The 26,505-nt window shown below is 41.8% G+C and overlaps 3 protein-coding genes and 1 pseudogene across 3 annotated transcripts; 2 read left to right on the top strand and 2 right to left on the bottom strand.

The window, feature by feature from the left end:
• Nucleotides 1-1,546: 1,546 nt before the first annotated feature.
• LOC110953044 (RNA-binding E3 ubiquitin-protein ligase MEX3C-like) lies at nucleotides 1,547-10,187 on the bottom strand. The gene is made up of 4 exons (XM_051950508.1): nucleotides 9,671-10,187; nucleotides 9,471-9,516; nucleotides 6,645-7,381; nucleotides 1,547-5,480 (listed from the first exon to the last, which is right to left on the bottom strand). Exons 1-4 carry the CDS (start codon nucleotides 9,800-9,802, stop codon nucleotides 5,070-5,072), a joined length of 1,326 nt encoding a protein of 441 aa, XP_051806468.1. The 5' UTR covers nucleotides 9,803-10,187; the 3' UTR covers nucleotides 1,547-5,069.
• Nucleotides 10,188-10,857: 670 nt separating this feature from the next.
• On the bottom strand, nucleotides 10,858-11,839 carry LOC127534674 (uncharacterized; annotated as a pseudogene).
• A 2,063-nt stretch (nucleotides 11,840-13,902) lies between these two features.
• On the top strand, nucleotides 13,903-17,372 carry tmed7 (transmembrane p24 trafficking protein 7). The gene is given in 6 exon segments (XM_051950620.1): nucleotides 13,903-13,993; nucleotides 13,995-14,098; nucleotides 14,571-14,812; nucleotides 15,115-15,196; nucleotides 15,199-15,315; nucleotides 15,318-17,372. Coding segments are annotated over 6 exon segments (633 nt in total). The 5' UTR covers nucleotides 13,903-13,937; the 3' UTR covers nucleotides 15,350-17,372.
• Nucleotides 17,373-18,046: 674 nt separating this feature from the next.
• Nucleotides 18,047-26,122, top strand: fem1c (fem-1 homolog c). The gene is given in 17 exon segments (XM_051950621.1): nucleotides 18,047-19,091; nucleotides 19,093-19,267; nucleotides 19,270-19,377; nucleotides 19,380-19,448; nucleotides 22,417-22,496; nucleotides 22,498-22,587; nucleotides 22,706-22,760; nucleotides 22,763-22,813; nucleotides 22,816-22,895; nucleotides 22,983-23,494; nucleotides 23,963-24,061; nucleotides 24,063-24,141; nucleotides 24,367-24,445; nucleotides 24,448-24,480; nucleotides 24,483-24,518; nucleotides 24,521-24,590; nucleotides 24,592-26,122. Coding segments are annotated over 17 exon segments (1,836 nt in total). The 5' UTR covers nucleotides 18,047-18,905; the 3' UTR covers nucleotides 24,626-26,122.
• The last annotated feature ends 383 nt before the right edge of the window (nucleotides 26,123-26,505 follow it).

Raw genomic sequence — 26,505 nt, 5'->3', positions numbered from 1 at the left:
TGCTGGAGCTCCACACGGCAGCAGCTCCTGTCAGAGAGCCTATTTGAATGGAAGTGGGCCAGATTAAGTGCAGCTGAGCCACTAGATCGTGGGTGTGGCTCAATCAGGTGACGACTGGAACACACACCTGGTGTCCAGGTGGAAGATCGTCACAGTACCATGCAATCAACATAGAAAACATCCGATGTATTGCATATAGAGTGTACAGCAATAAGCTGCTTTTCAGTAAAACTAAATAGAAGACCAACACCAGCAATAAAAACAACACAGACAACATTTTAAACTCATAACACATCACAGTCAGCCAGATCTTATAGATGTCATAGGTGAGTCCATTCTTGTTTTTCTCTCAGCCAATACTGCTTACTTTTACTGTAAAAGTTAGTAACTGAGCAGTCACTAACAGGCATGTGATGAAAATTTCTGGGACTACTATTTTACACACAGCTGATAGTGGACAAGTATGGAAACAAATAAAAATGTAGGTAATAAAATATCTATAGTTGTGGAGCTGTCTTTTCTCCAGCATTAGGAACACCTGGGGAAAATGCTGGACTTGGATTCCAGTTTTGGGAAACAGATACTCACAGAATTTATGGCATTCTAACTGTCATGCTGACATTTTTTTAGTTCTCACTACTTCATGGCTGGGCTGTTTCTATAAAGGTGCAGGACTTCATATTACATTGAAAAATGAGTCCTCAGTGAGTGAAAAATGTGACACATTTCAATTATTTTGCCACTGACAGGCTGTTTGGCATCTCTCCTGTCTGCTCTGTTGAACCCGTGAAGGCAGTAAAGTTACACCTTCATCATTTCAGCCTTTTTGCAGAACATGAGGAGGAAAATTACAAGTTTAAATAATTAGGGCTGAATTTCCTTTGGGTCATTCAGTTTCAAGGTGCTGGGATTGATTGTGTGTTGTCGCCTAATGACACACCTGACTGGAACAGAGCAAGACGAGGTATGTCTGCTGTGAGGAAGCATATCTCCACCTGGAGCTGATGTTTAGTCAGCCTCAGCTAAAAGCACACGAGTGGGTGTGAAATGCCTTAACAGACTACAGACACAGTGTGATCTGCTTTCCATCATTCAACTTTAAACATATATCAAATACATTTGAGGCCCAGGCAGGAGGGGAATTTATTGAAATCCTAACTCAGCATAACCCAGCACACTGAAAACTGCTGGGATATGCCATGTTTTTGTTGTTTTGTTTTTTTTGTTTAACAAGAGCTGTCACAATCAAATTTGGATTTCAAATCTGGTGTTTCCTCTTCACACTGGGGCCCTCAGGTGCAGGTTGGAGCAGCCGGACTAAGAAAAATCACACCATTGCCATTCTTTATTGGTGCAAACATAAACCAGATAATCTTAATATCCTGTAAGGCTCTTACAAGCTGATAATTCATAAGTGTGTTGGTTTGCTTCTGGTGGAACTTAAAAAAATAAAGTAAAAAAAAAAACCTGGAAAGGATCCTGCAGAATATAGAACCAGGATCAACCATTCAATCTTGCGTAATCAATGAATGACAGTAGTCTGACATGGCTTTAAATGAAACCGTCTTTATTAAGTAACTTTAATATCAGAAAAATAAAACTCTTAAATTCTCTTTACAGCAAATATATAATATCAGTGCTTTGGCCGCAATAACTTAAAAGGCCATTATAAAATATAGTCTGCTTTTAAACTCCTGACTCAATTTGAAGAATTTATATGCCATAAGACTCCCCCTACATATACATAACAAAAGTGTAGTAAAATTAGCAAATACTTTGAACCGTTGGTACAGCTTAACAATATATGTATTTATATATAGATAATCTAAGATACATTTTAATAGTATACCGTTCTTAATTTGGTGGTGTACAGACAGGACAGGCAGCTTGAATCCTTGGCCTTTTTACATTTGCAGTGTGATCTTTTACATTGGCGGTAAATTATGAAGACATGCTCGTGATGCACATTCCATTTTCCACTAGGTTTAAACGGCAGCTATCAATACTATTATCATCAATACTGTAAACTATTAACTAGACTACAAGCAGATAGCACTGACACTCTCCTGCAACATTTCTGTGTTTTCCAACTCTTCATTTACTTTATCACTCAGAGAAAAGTAAACAAAAAAAATTAAAAAATCTTATTGTAAACATTTTAATATAGATATATTTATGTATATATATGAAATGTAACAAAATAAAAAATAAGTTCTGTATATTTATCAGTCATTAACAGTAATATTATATAATACATACACAAAAAATGTCAATAAAGTGAGGGCCGACAAGTGTATTGCGTTCCCTCAGAGAGAGAAAGAGAGCAAAAAGAAATCGACCCTTCGTAGAGCTGAGAGAAGTAAAATAATGGGACGGATAGAAGACCCGAGGGGACAGAAGCAGATGGGTTTTTTGCACTTTGGGGACTCCGTTTGGTTCCACTTCCTCAGGAAAGCTCAATCACCCACGAAAAAGATCATATTTAAGAAACACGGCTAAGCGATGTAATATCTCCCAAATACTGTTTACAGCTGGAATGCTCGACGGACTGCAGTCCAATGTCCACACAACAAAGCAACAGTATTGACCTTCTGTAGTGTCCGCACAGTCCAAGATGAAATCATTCCAGCTGCTTCCCCTTCAAAACGTTCAGTCGACTCATTCAGTCCTGAAAAAGTCTCGAGACAATGGTGTTTAAAGCTAAGATTTGAGATGATTTTCACCAATTTGTACCTCTTCTCTGCTTTCCAGGAAAATGAACGGACAGATGCATGCACCGAAGGGAGGGAAAAAAACCAAAAGAAATCATGATGTGCTTGTCCCAAATAGTCAATAGTGTGATACGACATGGGTAAGGCTGTGCTTAAGTAGTGCACAGGACGACAGCATATGAGATGAAACACAGAAGCCACGTGTGTACCATTGAGACATCTCGTCAATGCATTAAAGCAGGTATTGAAGGTTAACACTGAAACGTAGTAGAAAAAAAACGGAAGGGATGTGTCTGTCTGAAAGTTTAAGCTCAAGTTTGTTTGAGCTCTGTAATTAAAACCCGAGGAGGTGAATTTATAGTGCTTCATTGAGTGGCAAACACACGGAGATGATTTTTGCATAGGCCTGGCAGACAAGATGTGGGATTACAGAGCAAAGCAGCGGATGGCCTTCATCTCAGTTTTACATCCCAATGGAATTATTTGACTGATTGCTTACCAACTAGGTGTGACGAGACAGCCACAGGGCGGAGCAGTACACGGTTCAACATTCAAGTCACAGATTATTAAGGTGGTGAAAAGCAAATCAGCAACCCGCCTGTGCAGAGCGGGGATTTGTTCCAGATCACAGCTGTCTTCATATCAGCTCTCAGGTGAGGTTTAAGTAAGCGTAATTAGCTGTACTCGTTTCATCTGAGAAAGTGACTGCAATACCAGGGAGGAGGAATGTTACCCAAAGCACAAGCTGTGCACATATTTCTGTCTGAAAACCAGCACATTGTTTCCCATACCAAGATGTAATCGAGATATAAAGAAAAAAGGCAAAAGAAAGAGACAGGAAAAATATGAAAACAGAAAAAAAAAAAAAAACTAAATGAGTGTTTGGTGCGGGTAAGATAAAGCAACAGGGTACTAAATATTTAAGAAAGGCTCAATAAAATAGGAAGCAAAAGAAAGCATCCCTGTGATATAACCTTTGTTCCAGCCAGATGCTTTTCAGAAACGGAACTTCGTCAAATACATTAAGACTTCAGTCTGTCAGCTTGCTTTCTTTCAAGCCCAGATCTGGATTTGTAGATAGTGTTGCCAGTTAAATATAGGCTTTCCAAAAAAGGCCACAAGTTTGTCTGAAGACAAAGCAACACTGTGTGTCCGCTGAACCAGTTGTTTCTTTTGTTTACTCAGAACGGAATTAGGCACAAGTTTACCGTAAACAGCTTGATTTTAAGTATAAATGGAAAGCAACGGGGCGCTCCTGAAGTGGGGTAACATCCTGGCACAAAAAGGAGCTACCCACTGGTTGGTTCTATTACGGGAAAGAAAGAGACCTGAGGCAACAAGAGGTTGCCATTGGAGTGTGACAACTTTGCGGTTGCAGGTTTGACCCGCTCGGTTTAAAAACTCATCCGGGGGTGTGTGTTCATGCTTATTAATACAGCGGTAATATCAGCAATTCTGAGTTATAATCTGGAGAATGTAAACATCATAGAACTTTAAAGTAGCATAGACACAAGTCAATAGCCTGATAATGTTTACATAAATTATCTGGGATAAAGTGAAACCTGACAGGATGATGTAGCATGTGTACATTAAATCGAGTTAACTGCAGCATTCAAATGTTGTAGTAACCAGGAGTATACTGTTAATTTATACACAGTCATATGTGTGGACCCACTATATGTAAACGTGCTCGCTGTTTTTCCTTCCCAAGTTTTCCTGCCATGAGCACAATAATTGAGAGGCAAAGGGGCTGGGCCGTAGTTCAACACATAAACTGTAGCAGCAAAAAAATTTTTAAAAATGGATAAAACTTTTGAGATGTAGACAAAATAAACAGTGACCAAAAGCCAACAGTATGTTTCAAATAAAATTCAAAATAGATTTAAAAGAAATTCAAATTATAGGTAGCCAGAAACTGGTAACTAAATGTTTTAAGGAGAAAAAAAAAGATAAATCAAAGATCATGATGAGCAAAAAAAATAAAAAATAAAATAAAATAAAATAAAATATATATATATATATATATATATAGATATAGATATAGATATCCCAACCCACCCAATGCTACATAGAGGGCTTCCAACCCTCCCATTGATCAATCAATCAATCAATCAAGGAAGAAGACTTCACAATAGCAGGCACATGAACGGGCTGAACACCCTAACCCATGCCCTAAATACACATCATTGCTTATTCACCTACTCTTCCTCACCTCTCTCAACCAAACACCAGCTTAGACAAAGCTGGGGTGAAGTCACACCTAGACACTGATTCGGGGTCAGTTTTGTAAGTTCCCCAAACATAAGACGTGTTGAGGAGGCTGATCCCTCATCATCTATCAAATTAAATGGATTAAAATCACATATTGCGGAGCTGAATGGCCTGTGTGGCCGGGGACAGGCACACAGGGCACACAGCTTCTGGACCCTGGCATATCTGGGTGGCACAATCTAGACAGAAAAGGTTATGGCCGCAAGGAACCAAGGCAGCGATCACCTGGTTATCCATACAGTGGATGCATATCTCCTGTCCTCTCCCCGCTAATCCAAGCCCCGGTCGGTAGGAGAGAGAGGATTCAGGAGGAGAGGATGATGAGGCGGTGCTTTCACTGGAAGAGGAGAAGGCTGAGCTGTAAGAGGGGAACCTGTGGGCGTCGAGGTTCCCGGCCGAGCCGAAAGGCCCTCGGTGGACACGCTGGGCCTGAGGATGCTCCAAGACTTCTGTCCCCGGGAAGGTTGGAGAGAGCCGGGGTGTTCCAGGTTGACTGGTCTGAAACAAACAATGACAACCATCATATAAACACAACCACATAAAAATACAGCACATTTACACTTTTAGTTTAAGACTAAAAAAATTTTTTTTTTTCTTAAATGTGATGCATTTATTTTTACTAATGGAAAAAAAAGGTTAAGTAGATTGAAGTGGTTACTGTCAGAAACCAAACTTTAGGTTAAACCTGAAGTGTCGCACACTACCAGCTATCTGATGTGCACATCGCAGTCAGGATATTAAATTACTTTGGCCCAATGTACTAAATAAGCTCACAAGATTTATAGAAGTAACACAGACAGGCATAGTCATCATGAATTTTAACCCTTTAAGCTTCAGTCATTTCCAGCCGTTTTCAGTACAAAAAAATCGCTAATATTCTATTTTTAAATAAAAAAAATTACGAAAAATACGGGGAATATTGGACGGGCATCGCGAGGTGCATTTCCTTGAAAAGGACCGATTCGGGGATTTTATACCGACTTCAGGACATGTTTTGGATAAAATAGTTTCCTGGCTTGTGTCATCTGATGTAAAAGGTTGGATTATGACCGTTTTTTGTGGAATCTTTTTTTTTGTGTATAATAATGAACCCGGAAATGTAAGTCGCGCTGTGTGCGTTGAAGCCGTGTATAGAGAACGGATGGATGAATATTTCTTTTTGTCGGACAAATGTGTTTTTCTCACCCGCTGTGGTAATCGCATCTGAAAGTGGTTTATACCGGCAGATTCATGAGAATCTAAGCTTTCCATCGGTGTATAGTGTTTGTATAAGCGCGTTTGCACCCGTCGGACATTCTTGAAATTCCTATGCAAATTAGTAGGTGTACCGCCGGCGGTACACTGAAGCTTAAAGGGTTAAAAGGGACTTAGAGGGGCTAATGTATTGCCAATTACACTTCTTTAAAATAGGTATATTTGGGTATATTTTAGATAAGTAATTTGCTATTTAAATACAATAACAGTTTGTCATTGTATATGAGACAGTTAATTGGATTATCCACTATTGCAACAACAGGTTTGATACTGCAATTTTCAAACCAGTTCACACCGTCACGTCGTCAATAAAAACACAAAACATTAACCTTAAATTGCTTTAAACTGCAGGATTTTTTATTACTTTCTGCGCAGGAGACCTTGATGTTCCAACTGCATTTCACCTACCTGAGACTGAAGAGCATCGAAGGCCTGGAGGGACTGGTGATCCACAAAGGGGCTCCAGATGTGTGGCTGTGCAGGAGGGTGAGAGGCAGCGGCAGTGGAAATGGTTAACGGGTCAAATCCTGAGGAGGAGCCGCCGCTGCCACCTCCAAGGCTGACCAGCTCCTCAGACCCAACAGGAAGAAGGTTCTCTCCAAACCAGAAACTCGTACTGCCACCATTGCTGTTGTTGTTGTTGTTAGCGTTGGCATTAAACCCGCAGGTTGGGCTGAAATCTGCCATTCGGTTACCATTCCCAGTGCCGTAGAAAGAATCAGCTGAGCTGGAGCCGCTGCCCAGGGAACTGGAGCTGTCATTGCGGTAGGTGGAAGACATCTTGACACCACTGCTAATATTGCTATTGACTCGCTGAGTACCGTTGATGCTCACTGGCAGCAAGTTACCACCACTCGGTGATGATGCACCTGCGTGGAGCCACCCGGCCTCCCCCAACCCAATGGCCATCGCAGAGGTCTCAAAGCTGACATCTGTCCCGTTGAACTGAAAGTCATTGTTGTCAACACCTGGAGCCTCAATGCCCCCGCAGGTTCCAGTGCGGAGGGCGATGTGCGCCTCTATCTCCTCCCTCGCCCGGTCCACGTTCTCCGGCATCCCGGTGACCTCAAACACTGGCTCTTTGTCACGACTCGGCGTCACGATGTAGGTGTGGGTCTGCTGCTGAATACGTTTGATGGTTGCCCCTGAAATATAAATCAAATCAACTCTGGTACTTAAAGGGGAACTTCGGTTTTTTGTCAACCTGAGGTTTGTTTTCATATGTGATTTCATACATGTGAGTGATGGAGAAATGAATTTTTGACATAGCTCCAGTATTTAACCAGGCAGGCAGCTTAGCAGCTCAGCTAGCGAAAAGTATGGGGCAACTGGCCCCCCACGTCAAAGTCCGCCCTAACGTGCTTTTTTCCCCACACTGACAGCTTGGATAGCCTCAACGAGTGTCCCACAACATACTAGAGATGAGAAGTGAACGAAAACCTCCACATTACCTGGCGATCGCTATTTGTTGTGGTCTGTATCCAAATCTCGGGACACTAGAAAACAAATCTCATTCCGAAATCGCGCGATAGCTCGCGCCAAAACACCAGTGGGGGAACAGCTGTGTGCCTCAGGTGAAGAGAGATGAGTGGAGCGATTTTGTGTCAGATTACAGAACAGTTAGTTTTTTCTAAACCTGGTAAAACTAATGGGTCGTCAGTGCGCATTTTCGAGTTGTGGCAACAGAATGGTGTGCTACACTTCACGCAGCTTTCACAGACTACCGTACTCAGAGAAGGAAACGCTAAAGTTGTGGCTAAACGTTTTACAAATGGACCCTGAAACTCCAGTTGATGCACTTCGACGTAAAAACTTCGGCAATCCGTTCACTTCTCATCTCTAGTATGTTGTGGGACACTCGTTGAGACTATCCGAGCCGGTCAGTGGGGGGAAAAAGCACGTTAGGGCGCACTGTGATGCGGGGGGGCCAGTTGCCCCATACTTTTCGCTAGCTGAGCTCCAAAGCTGCCTGCCTGGGTAAATACTGGAGCTACGTCAAAAATTAATTTCTCCATCACTCACATGTATGAAATCACATATGAAAACAGACCCCCAGGTTGAAAAAAACGAAGTTCCCCTTTAAAAATCTTTCCATTGAATACCAGGTGTGTAACTGCTGTGGTCACAATGCCACATGGCTGCATCATTACAATTATTTACAGATAGTATGTAGATCATTTCTGAAAGCATGAAAAAATAGAGAAAAGAAGTGAAGAAGCTAAGCGTCAAGAACAAAATAGTAGTAATATTTATGAATAATTCACATTAGAAATTAAAGAGAGAACAGAAACAGATCAATGTGCTTCATTGTCACTTATTCACTGCGGCTTAAAAGACAGCACAGTCACAACGACAGCATTATAGTTTGAGTAATTATACTACACGTTTCGTTCCAATAATAAAATCTGACTTTGAAAGTGGAAGAAGTAATTACAGCACTAAACTGCAGCTGTCCTGGTGACTCACGTGGCTAAAAGGCCAGCACCTAACCACAACACTATGTTCCAGTCTAGTGAAGTAACTTTTTCAAATGTCAATACTTCATATATCTAAGAAAGAGAGAATGTCTTTCTAGAGAAGCACAGAAACCAAATTCAGGTATCTATTTGCAAATTCATGTGCCACAATTTAATGAGCAAACAATGCTGATTTCAATCCTTGCAATGTTAAGTATTCAAATTCCAGTGTTTTTGCTTCTGTACGTGTGGCACACTGCTTTTTCACCACTTTAAAATCTGTCATCATTTTCACTTGCTACCTCACTCTCAGTGCTTTAATGGCACATAGATGAGAACCGCTGAGGTTCAATTACAAATCAACCACAGGGATTTCTGACCACTGAGGTGACAATGTCAACAGGGCGAAGGGTTAAAGAGCAAAACGCAACCTTCTGGAATCAAGCTGTAAATATTAGACTCTCTCAGAGGCAAAAAGCAGCTAAAGACTCACTTGGACATCCCTTAGACAATTCACAATTCCTTACATGCTCAGAAATAAACAAAGGGCTGTTCAGAAATGTAAAAGTACACTTCCACCAGACATAATGAGATTTGATCTGACACTATAAACAACATTTGCCTTAAATTACAATGTGCTGTTGTTGGTCTATGTCCGCACACACCTGTCCATACATATATTTGCTAGGATCCTCTGTGCCTGTATTTCATACAATCTCCAAACATCATTGATGTCCAGCAACTTGACACACATCATATATCTGAGTAAAAAACCCACCTTTGGGACCCACGACCAATCCTACAACACGATATGGTACCCGCACCTGTAGAGTTGAAATGACATAACCAGTCACTATACACCACTTTAAATGACAAATACATCCAGAACAGAAGACAAACACCCATTTTCACTGAACACAATTCACTGATTCTGTGCAAAAGAATGTCACAAAATTCCAATACGATTCACTTGCACACCTGAATGGTCGTCTGTCCGTGTAAAGCAGGGGCCCCTAAACCGGTTACAGCCGACGGAGGGCCCGGCTTGCTTCGAGAGGCTCTGATGAGGGAGAAGTGCTCAGCTGCTGACAGGATCTCCCTCTTTGCCATGGCCACATCTTCTTTGCGGCCCGTCACGACAAAGACAGGTTGCTCGCCCCTCACCGGTGTCTTAATATAGGTGTTGGTTTTAGCTCGGAGCGCCTTAATCTACAGCCTGCAAGGATCAGTAAAATAGAAAAAGTTGGACTATTTCCACTTCAGTTTAAAGGTTTGCCACATTATATGTATATTAAACTTTGAAACCCGGTATCTCTTAAATGAACTAATAAAAGATAATGACAAACGCATTTAAGTTTCCAGTCATTAATGGCATTTAAAGTTGGCATAGCTTATAAATTAAATATTCCTTTCAGCAGTGGTTGAGAGTCCAACATCATTAGCAGAGCCATTTCCCTGTTGTTGTCAACATCGCAGGCTGTGCACCCTCCCCCAACTGCTCTCCACACGACATAAAACACTCTCCCAACACTGCCAATGATTTATGCAAAGTTTGAGTAAAGGCCCCGATAAAAGGCGTTTTGATGTTTAATAAAAACGAGACGTGTTCGGTTAAAATCATACGTCTTGTTCATGTCACGGGAGCTAACCATAACCTGCAGCTGATGTGGCAAAGCAATGGTGACCACACACTGCTCTTTATGCTCTCCTCCGAGACAAAGCCAAGCCTGCTTTAGCACGACAAGGCACGGCCGAGGATAGAGCACTGTCAGCGAAGCGCAGATATAACATCCATAATACAGAAGAGCTGTCAAAGCGCGGGGTATCTGCTGGTTTATAGAACTTAGGTAAACTTTTCTTCGAGGGTGTTGGGCGAGGGTGGTGTTGACCCAGTTAGGAGGAGTGCTAAGCTAGCAGCTCTCAAGCTAGCTCAACTGTTGTAGCTGAAGATGCTAAATTGCAGTCTGGTTTAATTAGATAAGATTTTAAAACATTTTAAACTACATTGAGCTATTTAGAACCCCCATAGCATCAATGGCGATTTCAAAATGCTAGCCAATTAGGTAAAATAGCGCGTTAAGAAAACTGAGGATGGCAACAATAAGTTTATTACTAACTAGTTGGCTAACAGTAGTTCTCACTGCGAACAAATAAACGACATAATTCGTTTTTATCATTGTGCCTTTTCTGTAAATTCTAACATGACTTAACTAACCAAATGGACTCCTGCGGTTTTAGGCTTATTTGTGTCATATCTTGCTTTACTCCTGCTTGACTTATTTACCCCAAGAAGTTTCGTCCAAACTCAAGTTAGCAATTTATGTTAGCTCATGAATCCAGCTGAGCCACCCGACGGACAACTCACCCTGCCTGCCCACGATCTCCGCGACGTGCTCGGAGCTGGGCACGGCCACACACTCGGTTGTGTTGACGCTCTTCGCCGAGACAACAGCGAAGGCTCGGCCTCGTAGCCTGACTCCCCGTCACGCCGGACGGCAGCATCGCCATGCTGTTAGCCGGTGGTAACGCGCCACCGCCGATCCCCGTATCATCCCGTTCGTCCCGTTGTACACAACACTGTCTCGACGTGCGGGGGCTCCATTCCGGACGGCATCAACGGAGCCACCCGGCCCCGATGGGAGGTGTCGGTGGGCCTGCGCTAGCAACGAGCCAGCGGTGCAGCCAGAGGATCGCGGCTACAGCTTCTGGCTCTTCGTCTTCGGGCGCTGCCGTTTTGTTCACTTCATCTCCTGAGGGCGGCCGATGCAGGGGCTTCAAGTCGAGGACCGTACCGAGGAGGCTGAAATGGGAGACCGATGGGAGCTGGTGGTGATGAAAGGAGAGGCTCTCATCTGCTTGTTCGGAGGTCTGGCTCTGGGTGCCGAGGTGCTCCCTCAAGGCCCATACCGGCGAAAGCAATGCACTAGCGGCGGTGGGGACCTCGGACTCTCCCTCATCGGCCTCCAGCAAAGACGTGCTACTGGGCATAATGCAAAACTTTCGTAATATTGCCGTTGAACTGAAATCTATATGAATAATGGATGAAATTTGTTTTGGTTTACAAAAAAATAAGCGACCAGCGCCTGTTAGTTGAAATGTGTGGGCTTTTGTTTTGTCTCTCCAGCTCTCCATGCAGCCCTCCCTATACTGTAATCTCGTACTGCTAGATCACGCGAGATTTTTGTTTTGGGGTCAGTCGCGTATTCATAACAGTCAGGAAGACGGCAGGCAGCGCGCATCATGCAGGGGTGGCGTGTGTTAATAATAACACTGTAATGTTAGCCAGATGTTTTTCAGTAGGTTACATACCCCATTGTAATGCTGTAGAAAACCCAGATATCTCATTAAAGAGACAGCTATTGAAGCATCTACCCTCTACACAGAGATAAAAGCAGAGAGAAGTACATTTTTTTATATAATGCATGGATTGAGGGTAAAGATATTAAGCATTAGTCATGCAAAGGCAACAAACACACCAATGTGAATCTGACCTTATGCCAACCACAATGGTTGTGTGTTCATGTCTATGGAAATGTCCAAAGATGCTGTTTCCTTCTAATTGGAAGTAGATGTTGGTCGGAAGACAGCTAACCACGAAGTTCAAAATACAAACTGCCCTCAACTTACTTTACTGGGAAAAGTGATCTTGAATAAAAATGAGCTTCTAGCGAAGGAATGAAAATTTTTTACTTGTTACATAAAAACTGTTGTCAATGGAAACAATAAACACATCCCATCCAATATGAGAAATCACAAGGGTTTAATGTTACCACCAGAATTGTGCACACAGATTGTTTTACAATATTAGTTTATTAGACTATACAAAATGCATCAAGAGACTGTTTTTTGTCAAAAGATGGTGTCGTGGTGTCTCAGAGTTTAAGGCTTTGAGCTGGGGTCAGAGGTTTACACGACAGTATCAGCTCCCAGCTTCTGAACAAACTGGAAACATGCAAAACAGACAATTTCGCCTTGGAGAGTCAATAAACTATATAAATGAATATATCAAATAAATAAGTGACTTACAGATGTGTTTTTCAAGACTGATATTACTACCAATTATTAGTAATCAAGACGACTGATAACCAATATTTGGAACCGATGTAAATTTGCAGTAGAAATCGTTATATCAATACTTTGAATTATACAAATTTCTGCTTAACACTTGTCTGAAATGTGTTTCTTCATTTATGTTCAACATAAGTTTCATTAAAAGAGAAGTTTTAAAGTTTCGTTTTTTAATGTTGATATCAAATAGTATTGTGGGTGACACATTATTCAAGCTCACAGAGTGGTGACTACAGACAGAGAAAGGTGCATCAAAGGCAAAGTAGAGTATTATCAAATTATCTTTTTATTATTTATAAGTGGCTTAAACAATGCTGAATATAATTGATCGACGGCTACCACAAACATTACAGAAATGTTGTGCTGATGTAATATTGCCCACTGTCTATGAATTCTGTGATGGCTGGAATCTATATCAAGTTATGCTGATGATGATTCTGGACTGCTGCTACAGATCCATCATAAATTATTTTATATTGTGCAGTGTTATTTAGTTAAGTTTTCAATATGTCAGTCTTTTAAGGGAAATCCTGTTCTTGTATAAACTACCAGATACAGCGTCATTTTCACACTTGAAATAGCATCCACGGAGAAGGAAGACACGCTTCCTTCTCATCTATGTGGCAAAGGCTGTAAATGAAAGGTTTTTTTCTTTTTTTTTTAACTTTCAGTCTTTGGTATGTGGACGTAGCCCACGTGACGTTACGGCTCCCCTCCTTTGATTTTATTGACCAACGACAGACACCGTAAGGCGGGCTTCACAGTGATGATATGCCAATCCCGTTTCACGTTTGTAATACGTAGCTAAGCATTAGTCGCATCCGGGTGAGGACTTTGGGGTGAGTAGGTATTCTGAACTGATGCCAAATAATGAATTAAGAAATGTAAACGTTTGAATTTACTTTAACTCCAGTGACTACCAGTGCTACGATAATATACGAACACACTAACTATAGAAAAATGTTGAAAATTCCAAGCTGCTTTCTGTCTATAAATACAAACGCCAGCTAGCTAGCTAGTTAGCTTTATGCTAACAACTTGTCGTTGATATTGCACGTCCGGGTTTGCTTTGTCGCCTTTATCATTTTTGCCACCGTCAGTATCGGTTTTGTCTGAGGTCCTCCAATGTTTTTTTCCGCAGGTTTTTCTTTGAAGGTCTTGGCTGTCGGTCTTCAGGATGTACGGATCGTTTCGGGTGCTGTTTCAGGTGCTGTGGGCCACCTGCTCTGTGGGTGGTGCTAGGTTCTGAGCTAACGTTTGAGCTGCCAGATAACGCCAAGCAGTGTTTCTACGAAGATATCATCATCGGTACCAAGTGTACACTGGAGTTTCAGGTGCGTGTGTTTTCTTTCGACATGAAAGTGAACCTTCCACCCTCACTATTAGTCCTAATGGGCAGTTTGCATTTTCAAAAAAGTTGAACTGAGTGTAGCTAGTCCACTTCAAGTCAGATTTTAAAGGTGAACACCACAGGGCAATGAGCAACCTTAAATCTTCAGCTATTCCATTGACGAATACATGGTAACATTCTTGATAAACAAAACAAGAGCTGCATTTGGATATTTGGCTGTCTTGTGACAGTAATCATGTCAATATACCATCATACTCAGTGTTTTGGCTAAATATGTCACATTATATGTCAAATATGTCATTTTAGTAAAATACAGGCAGTCATCATCTGGTCCATGTTGTCCACTCATCATCTTTGACACTTTTCTCCTGGGCACAATAAATAAGTAGTGTGAAAAAACTGATGTTATACCATTGTGTTACTGAATAAATAGTCCTCTGTTCTTTGGATTCCCAGTAGTGACAGGTGGTCATTATGATGTGGACTGTCGTTTGGAGGACCCAGATGGCACTACGCTCTACAAGGAGATGAAGAAGCAATATGACAGCTTTACCTTCACAGCATCCAAGAATGGCACCTACAAGTTCTGCTTCAGCAATGAGTTCTCCACCTTCACGCACAAGACAGTTTATTTTGACTTCCAGGTCGGCGATGACCCTCCACTCTTTCCCAATGAGAACAGAGTCACTGCTCTCACTCAGGTACGCTACAGTATGTGTTTGTATGTAGAAATGTGAGCTCATGTTTTGTGTGGCTGTGTGTAAGGGAGAGAATGCAAGTTGTTCTATTTAATCTAAAGGAGAAACTGTAGACAAATCTTAGAGAAAATATTTCTTCCATAATGAGATCAGATGAATCAGAATAACTTAAATGTTATAACCTTAGAGTATTTTGCTCCCAAGTCCCTTTAAGTTTGTAAAGTTAGCACTGTTAAGACTGACTGTTAAACATTTCAGTTACATTCCAAAGATCTTATTTTGGTCTTGTTTTTCACCATTCCCAGATGGAATCAGCCTGCGTGTCCATCCATGAGGCTCTGAAGTCAGTCATCGACTACCAGACACATTTCCGCCTTCGAGAGGCCCAAGACGCAGTCGGGCAGAGGACCTCAACACCCGCGTTGCATTCTGGTCCATTGGAGAAGCATTATCCTTCTGGTGGTCAGCATCAGCCAGGTGGGTCCTGCTGAGAAGCTTCTTCTCTGACAAAAGACCACTACAACACGTGTCGGCTCATAACAGTCTCTGAGCTCCGGGGTCTGATTCATCACTTTGTTTATCTGCACCTGGGATGTGAGCATACAGTGTTCAAGAGCAGCCAGTGCTGATGTGAAAGTGGATCATATCAAACTGCCAGATCATAAAATCTGACATCATCCTCATTCAGCACTGCTGCTCTTAGAAACTTTATGCAAATAAGTCTTGAGGAAAAGCTGTGGGTTTAAAATGTTTTGAGGGGTAAAAGGAAAAAAACAGAAGGCTTGGTAATTATCTGTATTTGAGCAATTGAGTACTGGTCATATGGTTAAAGCAAACCTTAAGTAATTTGAATATTTAGAATAATTTCTAAATGTTTTCTTATTTTATTTTTGTCTTTTTCTGTCCCTGTCTTCTCATACCCTCTGTCTGATCCTTTCCATGTTTTCAGCCCTAACCGTGCTCTGCAAAAAAAAAACAAGGGAGTGGAAGTTAGGATTAAATGTACTCATAATGTAAACATGCTGCAGACATTTTCTTTTATCTGTGGGCCCTCAAACCACGCTTACAATGCAAAGGTGCTTCTCCACAAAGGTTGTATTTGGTTCAAAAAAAAATCTGTTGCATTTTTCTTTGTTCTTAAACCCACTGTTAAGTGAGAAATAGTAGATGCTGTGTTTGCTTTTATCAGCTTTGTCATTTTAAGTGAGGTATTAGAAGGGAGTGTGCTATGCAGAGAGTAACCCATCCTTTAATCAATGTTAGCTTTCAGACGATTGTATTTGGGCTGAAGGATTAAAGTTAGAAATGCTAATTGTCTCACTTGAATAACAGCAGACCCAATTCCTTAAAAACAAATGAGTCCGTTCGTTGTGTTATTTTTATTTCCATTTGCTCTGCATGTTATACGTTGGGGTAAAGTTCAAATTGACCACTTTGAGGTGAATTATGATATAAAAGGTAAAGGTATGCCGTTCTTTATTACATCTGTGTGACCTAATGGGAGCCAAGCAAAAACAACAAATTTCTTGGATTTGACAGTGACATTTGTGTGCTATGTGACAATGCCAACAGTTTTAAATGCACCAGCTTCTAAAACCTTTGTCTCTGTTGGTTCCAATGCAATGTTATATGTAGTTCTGCCTTTCTGTTTGAAGTGTAACAACTTATTTATCTTGTGAGTGACACCTTTTGTTCTTTTTTTTTTTTTTTTTACAGCACTGTTGTAAAGTTAGTTGCGTTGCAGAATTTTCTTGAATATACAGTAATTCTAGTAACTGAGTTGTAATTAGGTGTTTTATCTCTCATTGACTGCTCAGTTTATTTCAAAAGAACAAAGTAAGATGTAGAGATCTGTATCTAACATTACTGGTTGTGGTATTTTCAGTTTTCACAGTTGATTCATTTCACAATGTAGAAAGAAGGATTCTAAACGTGTAGTGATATACTTTCACTACATGTTGTAGGTCACATAGTAGTTTATTCTAAGTCATGTTGCTTCTGCTAGAATCAAAGGTTTCAGTCTTTTATCTAATTTAAAATGACATCTGACTGTAAATTTAGTTCTTGGAGACATGAGAGAATCATTCAATACCCGAGACTCTTGGAACCATGTGAAGTTCACCTGTGGAATTTTAACTGCATAACATCAGTGAATGTGGCTGAGATCAGATCACTTCTTGACACAGAAACAACACTTAAATTGTCTGAGGTTATTTTTAATATTTATGTCAACTTTTACACCTAACTCACTGAAAACAACCAAAACTCACCCCTTTCATGATTATACTGTTCAGTGCTGTTGGTCAGAAGTGATTCATGAGGCTGTATTAAAACTACTAAAAGCTTTATTTTTTTTGCCATGGTTTATTTCTGATTTGGCTTTGCTTTATTGTTTTCCTCTGCTCACCATATGTTGTCAGTTTTGATATGTGATGCAATGTTGGTATTTCCCAAAAAATTGTTTGCTGGCAGGTCACGTTATTACACAGTTCTGCTCCGAGACATTGTGGGGATTTATTAAGTTATTGGGATGGCTGAATAAAGTTCCTGTTTAAAATGTTAATACTTTCATTTATTTCATAATTATTCTGAATTTCAGTGAGGCATTAAGTATGACCAGAAATATATGCCACTAGAAACTAGCTGAATCCTTTATTTCGATTTTAAAGTGCTTAAATTGGAGAGTTACACTAAATAATTGTATTTGAATTGTCAAAACCGAATCTGAATTGTGATTATTGAATCAGATTTTTGAAAATTGGAGTTTAATTTTTGTGAGGTTCAAATACAGTTTGAGAACGACCTTCAGTTTGAGTCTGACAAATTCACTTTCAATGTATGTGATTCAGATACGTTTTTCGTATAATTATTCAAGTTGAGTCATTCAAATTCAGTTGCTCATGGAACGTATTTCTTCTAAAGTGAAGTTTCTGGAAACTGCGTCTGGTCATGCTTCTTTTATCCTGTAGGGAGTGATATAATCAAAGCCGTCACAGTCAGCTTTGCGCCCATACATAATTTCCCAAAAATTAATCCAGCAGATACAAAGGATGTATTTAATCTTTCTTTGTCGTTGTTTTTTCTTTTTTGGGGTTGTTACTTTTCCCATAAAGAAAAGTCCCTGCTACTTGTACGGGAGCTTTTATCCCTTCGCTTATTCCTATTGGCTACCTAACTAGCGAGACGCTCTGTGATTGGACGGTTCACATGTCAGTCATTCGCCCCACTAGAGAAAAAAGGCTGCGTTGGGTTGTGATTTGACAGAAACTGAGTCGTGATCATCCGGTCGAGCCGTGGGTGGTTAGCCTTCCCTATTTACCTTCTCTATCGGCGAGATTACTGTCGTGCCCGCTTGCTGAGTGGCTACACGGACGACTATTACTCGCCATTTTGAGGGTAACGACTGACGTTTGTTTGTGTATGAGAGAAACGCGGCTTGGATATCGGGGATATCCCCTCCTCGTTTGGGCAAACAACAGAGCGAACGTCGTTTTTCCAGGCTAAGCTAGCAGCAGCACGGCGTAACGGGTGGGGGTGGATTTGTACGTCTCGGCCCTCGGAAAGCGAATATAAATAACGTCTCAGGAGCAACGTTATGTTGTGGAACAATGACAAGCGAAGGAGACAGATCTAATGAAGGAGGGCTCCTTGGAGGGGAAGAAGTGTCATCGGATGAGTGTCGGTGGAGCGATCAATAAAGAGGTGAAAAGTAGTTCAAGCTAAGCGAAGCTAGTCGGTTAGCTCAATTGATCGAGGAAGTTGACTAGCCACCTTGCTAACTCGGCGACAAATGTATTACTGGACCAAGGGTCGTCTCAAACGTCTGAGTCTTTGATAGAGTTGAAGATTCACAAAACCGACCAGTGATGCCAAGTTCAGAAAGCCGAAGTTTTAGAAAGTCACGTATTGCTGTGAGTTTTTAACCAAGAACAACAAAAAAACGTTAACTAATTGGTTTAGCGAGAAAGTCGGGGCTGGTTGTAAACAAGGGTGCCGAGCTCTACATGTCCACAGCTGAACTACACCTCGACTGATCGTTGACCCATTACTTCACGGATATAGCTTCGTTTTTATAAAGTGATCCTAACTCTTAGACATGGATTTAAAGACAGCAGTATTTAACGCGGCCAGAGACGGTAAGCTCCGGCTGCTTCAGAAATTACTGGAGAACAAAGATGGACACGAGGTGACCAAGTTAATGGGCGAGAAAACAAACGGAGCCACCCCCCTCCTCATGGCCTCCCGGTATGGCCACCTGGACCTGGTAGAGTACCTACTGGAGTGGCTGCAGTGCTCCGGTGGAGGTCGGGGGTTCGGTGAACTTTGACGGGGAGACTATTGAGGGAGCGCCGCCTCTCTGGGCTGCCTCTGCGGCGGGTCACCTGAAGGTGGTCCAGTCCCTCCTGGGTCACGGAGCTTCCGTCAACAGCACGACCCTCACCAACTCGACACCCCTGAGGCAGCCTGCTTTGACGGTCACCTAGACATTGTGAAATACCTGGTGGAGCACAAAGCAGATCTGGAGGTGGCCAACAGACATGGCCACACGTGTCTCATGATCTCCTGCTACAAGGCCACAAGGAGATAGCTCAGTACCTGCTGGAGAAAGGAGCAGATGTCAACAGGAAAAGTGTAAAAGGTGAGTGACATACAGTTCCATGAAAATACGGCATCTCCTTTGTTATTTTATAGTTATTGTTTGCATTTCTGAGTTGAGTAGGGTTTGGTTCCATAGTCCACAGCTCCTCTTTGGTGGTGTGAGGCACATGATTGATAAATAGATGATAAGCTTATAGATCTTGTAGCAAGTACTTTCTGTAAGAAATGACTGATTTAATCAGGGTGATGTTTAACCAGGGGAAACTCTATTCACTTACAGACATGTCATTATGCACTTTTTGATTTCTAGCCAGGAAAAACAATGTCAGATGACATAATCAAGCATTTGCGTTTTTCTGTCTGGAAATGACTCAACAGAGTAGCATGAACTTCTGGTTTCACAGTCAAAGCCGAAAAGTTGGCTACGTCAGCATGGACGTGTCTGTTGGGTGTGTCTGAAAGATCTTATTTCTGCCGAGATGGTGTTTTCCAAATCCTGGAGAACCAGTGTCAATCAGTTGTAGGTTATTTTTAGTTCAGATTACAAGATTAGTTGTAAAGAAAATCATTAAAGTGTTACCTGTTATAAAGTGTGTACTGCAGACCATTGTGAATTTATAAGATGGCTGGAAAATGTGCATTGTTCCTGTCATCATGGACTTCAACTGATGTGGTGGGCTTGAATTCCATGTTTTTGTATTAAATTTCAAAAGTGACCAGGAAAAAAACTATCAAGATGTCCTTACAAAGACTTGAACACTCATGCACTAGGGTCAGCTTCTCCTCAAAATATCTGCATGCTCAGTGTCTTCCAAATGAATATACATTAAAAATCTGTCTGTATTGTGTGGTCTCTGTGTTAGACCTCATACACGGCACAGTCAAACTTGCCAGTAGACACATACATTAGATTGGCATATTTGTGTCCCCACCTCCTACGCTACTACCGAAGTACGACAGTACTTAATTGATCAGATTTGTACTGTTGTAGCTTGTCCTTAGGTTGCATAATGAACCAAGCTTTAGCTAATTTGTGTCTGACACCAAATTGATTCATGTCCTGGCCAGTTCAAGAGCAAGAGGCATGTGCGTTTTTCTGCACAAACCAACATATGAGCCTGCATGAGTGATGATTAAGTGGAAAGCGCTCTTTAAAGCCCACCCTTCAAATTGTTGCTTTCCACATAACGACAGCTGAAACAACATGAGGAGCAAATGTGTAATATTAGATGTGAAGTGGAACCTCTTTCAAAAACAATAGACTTTGTGTTAATGGAGGACGGGAAGCAAGTTGAGGAGGGGGTACAACAGTCATGACAGAAGAATCACGGCTGACTGAACTGCTTGAAAATGATTAGACAATGCACTACCTGCTAGTGTGGTGCCCTCATGTGCTTAAGGTAGCCTAAATTCTGTTAAGAAGCCTATGAAGGGTATTTAAACTAATCCCTGCACTTGGAAGGCATTCCTGAGTTTCAGGTTAACTTGTTTGTTTGTGGAAATTAGTTATCATCCAGACAGTCAGCGTTCAACACATTTCCATTTGCAAAAGAAACCGTGTCACCTCTGGTGTCAGCAGGTTTTGAGGTAATTTTATGGCAATGCATGATAATTGTCTTTCTGATACCTGAAACATATTGAACATTAATTGTATGATCAATTGAAAGTGTTTCGTCATGTAAAACCATATCACTGATGATGTTATACCATTTCTTACATTGGTAATCCAGCTTGATTGTTCTTGAATTAACTGAGGAAACGCTGTAGTGTTGCTGCCCCTGACGTTTCTTCTCAAGAGTTGGCATGAATCAAAAGAATCTGATTATTGTATTTACTTACTTAAAGCATTTGCTTTAGGTAAATAATTTCCCCCAATGCCAGTTTGTGCATATTCAGTATGTACCAAGGAACCTTTTGTGAGCACTGTTTCTGATAGGACCTAATATTATATGTCTGTTATTGTTATTATATATCTGTTCTATGTGTAATAGATAATTAACAATCTCCACTTATTTTAGCATCAGCTGGAAAGCAAAAACACACAATTTTTTTTATTGAATTGTAAATAAATTCTGACATCAAGGGATAAAGAAACGTTTTTGTGTAGAGGAAGAAGCTGTATTTTTCCCCTTTTAACCAGGTTTTTGTTGAATTTTATGCTATATTTGCTGAGTGACCAGTATGTCTTTTATACTCACTGCGGTGTCATCTGTAAATGCAGTCATTGTGAAAATGGTCATGAGTCGTTGTAGCAAAAATTTCCCTTTAGCATCGACACTGACTGCATATATAGAGGCTAAAGTTTGCTTGTTGTGCATTCTCAGTGGGAAATGTAGAACATGAATACACGTGTTCACACATAGTTCAAAACATGGTTCAAAACATGGTCCCTTATGTTTGGATGCTGTTGTTCTGCCACACTGTGAATCACAGCCTTGCAAGGTTTCACCTACAATGTGACACACCCACCAGGTGAAAGCAAACAAGTCAAAGGTTGTTTCAAAACACTGCACACGAATGTGAAGCAATTTATGAATCATTGTAAACTTTGTCCCGCTATGTTGGCACAGATTGGAGCAGGTGACCTTATATGTTCAACTGTGAAGTTTTAAATTGGTGCTAGCGACTTAAACAAGACTGTGATGTTCTGTCTGAATGGGTGTAGTTTTAGCATTTTTACATGCACAGACTATGAGCGTGACACGTCACCTGAATGACCGAGCACAAGGTGGATAAGGAACTTGTGGCTGCATCAACAACACTTCTAATATCAGTTGATCTACGCTTTGAATATGTTTGGAATTCAGGAGAATGGTTGTCCTCTCTAGTGGCAACTTTAAAGAAGTTCTTCTCCAATAAACATCACAGATAGTCAGCATGGCACAAACATACAAAAAACCCAAATTCCTGCTAAGCCACTGAGAGGTAATGCTGTCTTTGACTGTGTCTGATTGGATATACATAACACAGCTGTACCTTATTGTAAGATGTGTTGTCTCTTTTCACAGGCAACACAGCGCTTCATGACTGTGCAGAGTCGGGCAGCCTAGAGATCATGCGGATGTTGCTACAGTATGGAGCGTCCATGGGAGCAGGATGGATACGGCATGACACCACTACTTTCTGCCAGTGTCACAGGCCACACTAACATTGTAGACTACCTGACGACGCACCAACAGGTGAGGCCTTCAGTTACCATAAAAACGTAGTCAGACGTGTGTGAGGCTGTGATGTTTTGAATCTATTAAATATTTGTCGTGGAGAAATGTACAAACAATAATGTTCTTTCCTCTGCAGACCAGCCACACAGAGCGCATCGATGCCTTGGAGCTCTTGGGGGCTACGTTTGTTGACAAAAGAGAGATCTGCTTGGAGCTTTAAAATACTGGAAAAGAGCCATGGACCTCAGTACATGGACAGCAACAACGTCGTCCATAAACCGGAACCCAAGCAGCTGATCATGGCGTATGACTACGCCAGGAGGTGAGTCTGTGTTTTCTCTTGTATTTAATGGCCTGACACTGTCACGTTTTGGTGAAAAACAACCTTTTCACCTTCTAAATCTTATCCCTAGGTAACGAATGGAGAAGAGCTGGATGGACTGATATCTGACCCAGATGAGATGCGCATGCAAGCTTTGCTCATCCGTGAGAGAATACTCGGCCCACAGCATCCAGATACATCCTACTACATCCGTTACCGAGGTGCTGTCTATGCTGACTCTGGAAACTTTGAGCGCTGCATCAATCTGTGGAAGTATGCGCTGGACATGCAGCAGAGCAACCTGGACCCCCTCAGCCCCATGACGGCCTCCAGTCTGCTGTCATTCGCTGAGCTCTTCTCCTTCATGCTGCAGGACAGGGCCAAGGGGCTCTTGGGGACATCGGTGTCATTTGAGGACTTGATGGGGATTCTGTCCAAGAGCGTGCTGGAGATTGAGCGAGCGTTAAACAAAGTGGACCAATGCCTCCCGACCCTGCCTCAGCTCAGCAAGGCCCTCTCAATTATCCTGCACCTCATTTGTCTTTTGGAGAAGGTGCCATGTACTGCGGAGCAAGACCACTTCAAGAAGGAAACCATCTATCGGTGTGTTTCTGTGTCAGTTTGCTTTAAGTGGGAAAATTCTGTCCAGAAGCACCTCAGTAATTTTGATGTTGAAGGAGGCTATGTTGGGTACAAAATATGGCGGTTGGGAGGGTATGAAGAATTTTCTGTGACAGTGATTTCCTATGACCCAATTCTGAAAAATGGCTCTGTCATCCTCTGCCTGCGATCTGCTTTGGTACTATGAGGTTCTAGTAGCTGGGATCCCAGAGCACATTTAAAGCCTTCCTTTCAGAAAAGAAGAGGGGATCGTTGAGCTAAATAATGCATTCCACCTCTGTCACAGGCCTTCTGTGAAATCGTGTCAATGAATCATTTACACAATGATAAGAGTCAAACGCACTGCAGTTAGAATTTGAATTGCTCTCATAGTGATGAGGATGTTTGCAGTTCATTGTCGCCTTGTTGCTATTCTTTGACTGACAAGTTGACATCTTTCCACATCTCCAGATTCCTAAGCTCCAGCCGTGTGGTAAGAACGGCTACCAGTCCACTACATTTGGCAGTCGACCGCAACACCACCTGTGTAGGCCGCTATCCTGTCTGCAGTTCCCTCCCTCACGGTCGCTTCGATCCTTCTTGAGTGCGGGGCAGACGTTAACAGTCGAGATGAAGATGACAACAGGTCTGTTTAGTTTGTTTTTTACCTGCTTGCTACTCACTCATTTTCTTTTACTCATCAGGGTTTAGCTTCATCCATATTTGACCATATATGACATAAATGCAAGAAACAACTTGGCTTCTGTATACCAAGAAGGCAAAGGAGCACAGTAAAATTACCAGCCTGAACCAGTCTGTGATGTAATGTTGCACACAATAATCATCTTACGGATTGAACGTCTGGTCCCCACCAGCCCCTTCACATAGCGGCATCTAACGGTCACCCAGACATCATGAACCTGCTGATTCCTGTGGGACCCCACTTCGACAGCACCATGCCTTCCAACAAACGGCCTGTGACCTCCTGGACAGAAGGAGCTGGCCAGGAATGTCATCCAGCCCATTAACCCACACCACGCCAGTGCCTAGCCGCCAGGGCGATCATCAAGCACAGCCTCGACTATCGGGAAACATTCCCGAGAAACTAGAGGCTTCGTCTTGCTCCACAGATAATAATTGTGAAGGAGTAGAGGGGGATGGATGGATGAAAAGAGAGGGAGTGTGATTACATCGGGTGGACTGAACAGATTAAGGAGCATTATAGTTGAACACCCGACCTGCAAGGTGTTTGAGAAGCAGAAGGATGATTATGTGGTTTGCAAATTCAAACTATTGGGAGAGTATGAACTTGAAGACTGATGTGCACAAAAATATCCTCATTTAACCAGGATGGACTGAAAAATGATCGGATTAAATGGAGGAATGAGTGACCATCGTCTTCTCTGAGTGATCAGTTCCGATCTGTGCCGATGTAGTATGAGTGGATTGCAACATGGACAAACACAGTTGTATCTCTGGATGAACAGAGCAAAGGGGTTTACGTATTTTTTGCTTCAGAAAGTTTAATTTTTTTTGCATATTCCACAAACGCTATTTATTGAATGAAACTTGAGAGATTTTTCTCCATGCTGGCTTCAATCCAAGTCTCAACATTGCCTGCTTCTCTCTTCTCAAAGCAAGAGTTGAGGCATTTCTACATATGCTGGGACTTCAGGTTTTTGTTTTTTGTTTTTTTTTGGTTTGTCCCATCACTGTTGCCAACAGTCACGGGCCCTTCCTCAGTTTGTACTTTACAATACATGTAGTTTTTTGTCATGCAAATCTTGAATATCTGCCAAGTGGTGTGGATTCTAGACTCATTTTTTGTTCCCACTTCAGTGTATAACAAAGCTTTACAAGAAGGGTTTAATGTGTGCGACCACCATAAGTGCTTTATTCTTCCTATGCACAGGCTAGGCTGTTGGAAAGAGAGACTGTTGTATCTGTACCGGCACTTGTCTGTGCAATATCTCTCATGAGTTTTTGTGTTTACCTCATTGCTGCGTTTTTCTTCGGTATCCACCTACTTCGCTCATAGAGGAGGGGATGCGAAACCATTGTACTAACTGTTGTGAGAAGAGCGAATGGATTTGAGTGATGTGTGTGTATGTGCGCGTTTGTATGTGTGAAAGTTGTGCGTGCCGCCCAAGTGTTTCAGGTATGCGGAGTGATTTTGAGCTTGCGCAAAAAGAGGACAGGAGTTTGGTGAATGGCATTCAGGAGATTCCATAATGCACATGACTGCCACTGGAAACCACAGCGGCCAAAGCGACTGTCGACGACCGCTTGAGAGTGCAGGCTCTGTACACAGAAGTGACCTCTTAACGTTCATACGTGGCCGACCTTTAAATGCCGTCGTTCTTTAATAACCTTGATCAAAAAGCAAAGTGTGGGTAGGTTACCAACATTGGCCCACTGTGCATGTGCAGCAGCTGCATATCAACCACCCAATCACTGCTGAAACCTTTCCACGACTCCAAGCCGGGCTACCGGCTAGGACAGTTCTGTTCATTTTGTACAACTGTCGTCCAATTGTATGAGAGTTGAAGACACACGAGTGGGAGGACGCCTCGACGTACAGAATAGTAAAGCTTTGTGAATTATCTTGTTTGCACATTAGCTTTAGATGTGTGGGTTGGAAAAAAAAGGGCTTTTCATATTTGTAGGATTTCATATTGCAGTCTATTAACCTGACAGCTCAAAACCAGACATAGAATGTATGAGACTCCAGGCAACTTGATTTGAATCTGCACTTTATACAGCGGAGTTTAAGATTTGATATGGCATTAATCAAGTTCATGTCTTTAACAACCAGTTTGACAATAACCCATGTTGCACTTGTCCCTTGTCCAAATGTCTTTATTTCCTGTGTGGGCTAATATTGAGGTCGCTGAGCTGTTGGTGAATGTCTTAGCATGTGTGGGTGTCTGCATTTAAATTTTGAATTGGTGCTGCTTTCAAATGGCTAATTAGGATGAAAGGCAAAGTATATTTATCTTTTCTACCGTTTACGG

This window comes from Acanthochromis polyacanthus, chromosome 7, assembly GCF_021347895.1.
Source record: "Acanthochromis polyacanthus isolate Apoly-LR-REF ecotype Palm Island chromosome 7, KAUST_Apoly_ChrSc, whole genome shotgun sequence".
Lineage (NCBI taxonomy): Eukaryota > Metazoa > Chordata > Actinopteri > Pomacentridae > Acanthochromis > Acanthochromis polyacanthus.
Note: the sequence above shows the minus strand (reverse complement) of the source record. Positions and strands in the feature narration are given on the sequence as shown.

Bases quoted from the DNA above. Each gene is read 5' to 3' on its own strand.
- LOC110953044 (XM_051950508.1), bottom strand. From the start codon at position 9,802: ATGGCAAAGAGGGAGATCCTGTCAGCAGCTGAGCACTTCTCCCTCATC. The intron at 7,382-9,470 runs GTGGGTTTTTTA...TTTATATTTCAG, and splicing joins ATTGGTCGTGGGTCCCAAAG to GGGCAACCATCAAACGTATT. The intron at 5,481-6,644 runs GTAGGTGAAATG...TGTTTGTTTCAG, and splicing joins TCGATGCTCTTCAGTCTCAG to ACCAGTCAACCTGGAACACC.